Genomic DNA, 6584 nt, shown 5'->3' with positions numbered 1-6584 from the left:
GTATTTTTAAACTTTTAGTTTAAAAAAATATAAAAACTAAACAGCCTACAGTATTTTTAGTCTTTATTTTACAGTTAAAATATATGTTTATTAAATAATGTCTAATGTTACAACTAATCGGGGATCCCTTTAAGTAAATCAGTACAATCTTTGATTTTAAACTCGGCCTAAAAAGCTGATTGGTGACACAAAAAAAAAAAAAAGACGGCATAGATCTTGTTTTAGGTTGTTTTATTTTTTTATGAGGTTCAGATTAAGATGGCTCAAGGGTCACAGCTGGCCAAGTGATTCCCTAAGTCTGGGTCGAGCCTCATCGTGGATCAAGATTTAATTTGGGGGGAGTTTTGACAAATGGCTAATTTAGCCACGTCACAAAAACATAAAACCAGTAGTCATAAACGGATAAAAAAAAACTTTGTAACAGTTAATGAAGCTCTGGATTCTTTAACCAGCAGAATTAGGAGTCTTGAGTTTCTGACTTTTATTTTGAAATGAAAGCTAGAAAGCTTAGGTTCTAATACATTAGATGTAACAGATGTGCAAAGARTTGTGTAATTTGTATAGTTATTTGTGGATCAAAGATGAAAAAAAATTCAGACTAAAAGTCAACCTGTTGCGTCCCAACAGGTGGGCTATCTAAACCCAAAGCGAAGCTGGATGACGCTCTGTGGCGCGTCGTCCTCGTATCTCGTGGAACCGCCATCTGGATTAAGTTCCAGAGGCAAAACTGAAATGATTTGATCGACCACGAAGTGGGAACGAGCTCCAGCTCACGAGGTTTCAGTGCCGTYGGCTCACAGATGGAGATTTAATCTGGAGCTGATGTGCACGAAGCACATTTCCACAAAGTGGACGAAGACGTCTTTATGGAGGCGTGGTGTAAAAACGCATTTAGTCCCCAGATTTGTTTTTAATGCAGCTGAGGGCACCAAAGACCACAGYGAGCATCCAGGATTTAAATACAAACCGACCTTATGTCTTGTTCCTTCATTTTAACRTTTGATGTGTTTACGATGTTCCATTGTATTCTGGTTTGCACATCTCCAAACCAAATTCTTCCCGGTCTTCTTTCTCACAGACGTCACTAAAGCGAGCCTCTCTTATAAATCGTCCTCCAGTCTGAAATGTTTTGTTGCGGTTGGGCTGTGGGTTTGGATCCATGTTTAATCGAGCAGATCTTGGAGCGACGTCTGGATCTCTTTATTCCCTTTGTCGAAGGAAACATGAGTTTTCTTCGCTTTTGTCATGTCTGGTTTAAAGCTGAAGATCAAAGGCGGGGTGTGGCCATCTTCAATTAGGTTAGTTCCAAAATGTTAATGAATTATGGAGATCTGTTGGTTCATTAGACATTTTGCTTACAGGGAGACAAATCTAATGTAAGCCTGAATGGTTCCACCGGCTCGTGTGATCGACCTGCAGGGTCTGCGGACTCATTAGGCCCAGAAAAAGACCAGAGATCCATGCAGAAACCACTAATTGAAGTCAGCTCCAGCAGCTGGATGGCAACAATGGAACCCTGCGTTTGAGCCGCTGTTCAATCAAAACAAATCACGTCGCGAAAAGATGGCTGCTTGGCCCGCGCCTGGTGCCTTGAGAACCACCACCGCATGATGTATCCAAACGGGACGCAGATTCAGCTTGATGAGAGAAGACTTTAGAGTTTGTTTTGAGTTATGGACCGGAGGGGGAACCGCAGCCCCTGATGGGTTCTGCGAACGAGTCTGTCAGGCTGGAAGGGGGCCATCAGAATCGCCTCAAACAGAGACGCCACGCATTAATACTCCCGCTTGTTGAGGAGAACACAGGCTCTGCATTATCCTGCTCGAAGCGAGAGAGGATATCCAATTCCCAACTGCGGTGCCAATAATTTAATCCTCGCTCCACCCTATAAATATAAATATGACCGAGTTCAAATAGGAGCACAGGACGGCTCGGAAACTGGCACGCTTCAGTCAAAGCCGGCAGATTGTTCCGACGTGCAGAACAGCAGGACACATGTAAGCTGCGTGAGAAATTCCATTGATGAAAAACAGCCAAAAGAAAAAAAAGGAAATAAATAAAAATAAAAAGCTCTTCTAGTCAGCCAGTAGATGTCACTTGAGCTTCCTTGTGTTTATTTCTCTGACAGCCAAAGCAGGAACACAAATCCAACCTCAGACACAAARCTCTTTAAAACGCTTCAGACAGTAAAATTAGGGAAAATTATTAGAAGCAAGAACCAAGTAAATACAAAAAAACTTATCTTCTGTTGCCATTTATGCCAACGATTGTCTTATAAAATAACTTTATGCAAAATCCAAGCTACAAACCGGCTTAATTGTAGCACAATATTAGAAAAATTGACTAAAATATGTAATTTTTCGTGTTTTTTAAGGTCTTTTGGCTGTGATCTTAAATTGGACACAGACCTATAAAGATCAATAAACAAAAGGAAAAGTATAAAAACAAAGACAAAACCCAGAAAACCTCAAAACGATAACATTTCACCTTGGATCAAGCTGTCCATCCCTTCTAATTTACAGAGAATTGGGATCTCACAAACCCAAATTAAAGCTGAATTATCTTCATCTCTGACCCAAACCTGACCTGTATTTTCTGGGGTTCGCTCCTGAAAAAGCAGAAGAGGGAGTGAACAGACGGGGTGGACTGACGGGGTCCAGACTCTCAGGGTTCAAGAAGGAGCTGCTATCCTTGTTGTGACTGAGGCACGCCACAGATGTTTGACTAAAACCTCAAGAAATGACGCCAAAACGGAAAAAAAAAAAAAAAATTCTTCAAATTCTTTCTGCACAACATAATTGCCACCCCGATTCTGAAAAAGTTGGGACGTTGTGTAAAATGTAAATAAGAARAGAATGAAATAATTTSATGAAACCACATTTTATTCATAATGTCACAATAAACGCGTGAAATGTTGTGAATTCTATGGCAGCAACATTGTCTTGCTGAAATATGCAAGACCTTCCCTGAAAATAAAGTCATTTGGATAAACTCTGCATTGACRGTGCCCATACAAGAGCACTAATGCACCCCCATAACATCAGAGAAGCAAGCTTTTGAACTGTGTGCTGATAAACCAGATTGTCGTAGATGTAGATATGAGATAATCAACACTTTTTTTTTAAAATTGGGGTTCTTATTCAAATAGTACCGTTTTTTTTCTTCAGGCAGCAGGGAGGCAGCCTTCACTTACGCCATCACGGCGGCCGGAGTTGCCCACGCGGTGACCGCGGCCTGCAGCCGAGGCAACCTCAGCCAGTGCAGCTGCGACCGCGACAAGCAGGGCTACCAGGACCGGGAGGAGGAGGGCTGGAAGTGGGGGGGCTGCTCGGCCGACGTCAAGTACGGCGTGGAGTTTTCCCGCCGCTTTGTGGACGCTCGTGAGGTCAAGAAAAACGCGCGCCGCCTGATGAACCTTCACAACAACGAGGCGGGTCGAAAGGTAACTAATCCTCGTTATTTTTAATAAAACAGAAAAAAAAAGAAACAGAGAAGCAACATTTGAAAGGCTAATAAAGCAGAACTTAAAAAAAATGAGTGATAACCACGACGACGACCAACTTGTCGTATGTTATTCTTCCTCAAAAGAGGTCTTTCTTTCCTTTGAAATCAATCACGTGTCTATTTTGACATTTGAAAATATTTATGAGACATTATAATGTAAATCTGGCTGAAACCACCATGTAACACTATACGAGCAGGGTTGCACAACAGCTCTGGTCAGTTTTTGTCACGCCATTCTGCGGTCTGTAAAAGGTAGTTAATTAGAGGCCACGGTTTGAAGGGAATGAGTTCTTTTTCCACAGGTTTTTGACATGAAGTTGGCATGTTGCAGCAAGTTGAAGTATCTGTGGAAACGTCAGCTCACAAGAACCGATTCTTCAAATAACGTTTGGTTTATTACTCCGAGCAGATCCTGGAGGAGAGGACGAAGCTGGAGTGCAAGTGTCACGGTGTCTCCGGTTCCTGCACCACGAGGACCTGCTGGATCACGCTGCCGCAGTTCAGGGAGGTCGGCCGTACGCTGAAGGAGCGCTACGGCGAGGCGGTTCAGGTGGAGCCGGTTCGGGCGTCGCGGCTCCGGCAGCCCGCCTTCCTGCGCGTCAAAGAGGCCCGGGGCTACCGGAAGCCCGCCGACACGGACCTGGTGTACCTGGAGCGGTCGCCCAATTACTGCGAGGAGGACGCGGCCACGGGGAGCGCTGGGACGCGGGGCCGGCTGTGCAACGACACGTCGACGCTGGCGGACGGCTGCGGCGCCATGTGCTGCGGCCGCGGCCACGACGCRCACCGCTACACGCGGGCGTGGCAGTGCGACTGCAAGTTCCACTGGTGCTGCTTCGTCAAGTGCAGCACCTGCAGCGAGAAGTCCCAGGTGTTCACCTGCAAGTAGCTTGGAGGAAACAAAGTGGAGTAATTTATTCCAATTTGCACATTTTCCACATCCTGTTTAAAAGAATGACATAAAAGCATTGGGAACGTTTCCAGCTTCAGCAATTCTTTCCTACGACGCCAAACATGAAAAATAGATTGAACTATATCGGGACTGCCGTGAACCAGATCCAGATTCTTACGAGGCAGCAGCAGTTCTCTTACACTGTATTCTGTTTAAACACTGAATGAAACATATTTATGTAAAACTGCTTGAAGACTTTAAAGCTTCAGTCTTTGAAAAAGTTTTAATTCCTCCCATATTTTAATTACTTGTCACGTTCCAACCACAAACTTTAAAGTACTTTACTGGGTTTTTATGTAACGTAATGCATAATTACATGTGTTGTGTGAACAATAGTGCTCACACAGCATCAAAAGCGATGGGAWAAAGTTAGAGAAGTTTAAAGCTGTATGAGATTATGAAACAATGTCCCATGTTTTATATATTTAATAGATTTCTGTTCTGTCATGTGAAAACTATTTAAAAAAAAAGAAAGATGTGACACAACCAAGACATGGTCCAAAGGTACAAATTAAATCGGACGACGGCCCTAAGCGTCAAGTCAGAGCTACGCTAGAAAGGTTTAATCCACGAGTTACTGCAGCCCAGTCTTAATTCAGGATCTGGCGAGACCTTAAAGTGCCTGTGACAGAAACGTTTTGTAATAAACATGAAGGCATATTTGGAAAGATAACATTGATGACATATTTCAAAACACATTTCATGTTGCTGAGGTGAACAGTTGTTGCGATATTTGCATGTGAAGAAACAGGAAGTGATGTCAAAGGGGAATGTCAGCATGTGAACAGAGCGTTGTTATAAAAGCTAACAACACAGACTGTAGAGAAGAATCTGATGTTTCTTTAGATTATTTTTAGTCGCTTTCAAAGAGAGATGAAGAAGAGTTAAAGTTAAAATAATTTTGTTTTAATAAGACCATAGACTTTATTTTATTAATGAGCTCCCCTTTGATGTCACTTCCTGTTTCATATTGGCTGAGCCAAATTCAAAAGAAAATAGGCCAGTTATGTGACAAAACAGGTAAAATCACATGTACTATGCCAATTTTCTTAAGTTTAAAGATGCTTTCTTTGAGTTTTTGTATGCCAAGGATAGGCATGTCACAGGCACTTTAAAGAAAGGGCCAAAATTTCAGTTTCTAGGTGTGCAAAGCTGGTAACATGTTCACCGGGGCAGAATATAAAGTATGGCATGCTTTGCAGATTTAAAGGGAACATTTCATGCAAAATCCACTATTTTTAGCCTTTAACTACATTTTGCTGTTTACTTGGAGACTCTAGCAGTGCAGAAAAGCTGAATTTAATCTCCTGTTGCTGGTTAAAGATCTTTATATTCTGTGTTGACTTCCCGCTAACCAATTTCGTGACTCTGGCTCCAACATGTAACTTTGGATAGACAAACATTCCCTTGTTGACATCTTTTAATTAATTTGTAAATAAAAAGTTTCTCTTCCGCTAGATATTCACATCCATATTAAACTACAAAAATGGCCGGACAGGGTGGAGGGGGGCGGGGTCTGAAGTGCCTTGTTTACATTTAAAGAGACGGCACCAAAACGAGTTGCTCACAGACCAAAGTATTGCACTTCCACTTTATAGCCCACAACTGAATGATGTAAAMCACCCTTTTACTCCACAGCAATGCATAAAATTTCACTAAATACTTTGAAGTTTGTGGTTGTAACGTGACAGAATGTCTGTTTTGCACTCGCAAGTTCCCATTTTCTTAACGAATTCRTCGTTTCTTTCAAAAACTCAACTTGGTGTGAACAGAATTCTGAGGTTTTTGTAGAAAAATAAAAAACAACAACAACAAACAAAAAACACATAAGCCTGTTTGGAACCCAAGAGAGTTCTAATCAGGTTTGGATACATCCAGCATTTCCCACAAGCGATGGAGAAATCCACACGGCGGTCTCTGCTTACACAAAGCCTTCCAGAGCGGTTTAGGCCTCGCTCGGACTGATGGCGTGTGTCCTGACCACAGCAAAAAGGGGGGTCCGAGACCATCAAAGACCTCAGAGCTATTCCTGGACTTCATCCTTAATGAATTCAGAACTGTTTATTCAGACTTTATATAACTTGCTAAACAATTCGAAGAGTATATTTTTATATGAGGAACTTTAAAT

The 6584-nt window shown here is 42.2% G+C and overlaps 1 protein-coding gene across 2 annotated transcripts in view; it reads left to right on the top strand.

The window, feature by feature from the left end:
- wnt7ba (wingless-type MMTV integration site family, member 7Ba) overlaps positions 1 to 5254 on the top strand; it is an 8051-nt gene extending 2797 nt beyond the window's left edge. For both annotated transcript variants that reach the window (XM_014014563.1, XM_014014564.1), the window contains exons 3-4: positions 3168 to 3442; positions 3914 to 5254. In XM_014014563.1, the coding sequence (XP_013870017.1) occupies positions 3168 to 3442; positions 3914 to 4393 (755 nt within the window). In that variant the 3' untranslated portion in view covers positions 4394 to 5254. The remainder of the gene's footprint in view (positions 1 to 3167; positions 3443 to 3913) is intronic.
- The last annotated feature ends 1330 nt before the right edge of the window (positions 5255 to 6584 follow it).

This window comes from Austrofundulus limnaeus, unplaced genomic scaffold (assembly GCF_001266775.1).
Source record: "Austrofundulus limnaeus strain Quisiro unplaced genomic scaffold, Austrofundulus_limnaeus-1.0 Scaffold116, whole genome shotgun sequence".
Taxonomy (NCBI): Eukaryota; Metazoa; Chordata; class Actinopteri; order Cyprinodontiformes; family Rivulidae; genus Austrofundulus; species Austrofundulus limnaeus.
The sequence above is the reverse complement of the archived record's forward strand: the minus strand, read 5'-3'. Positions and strand labels throughout refer to the sequence as shown.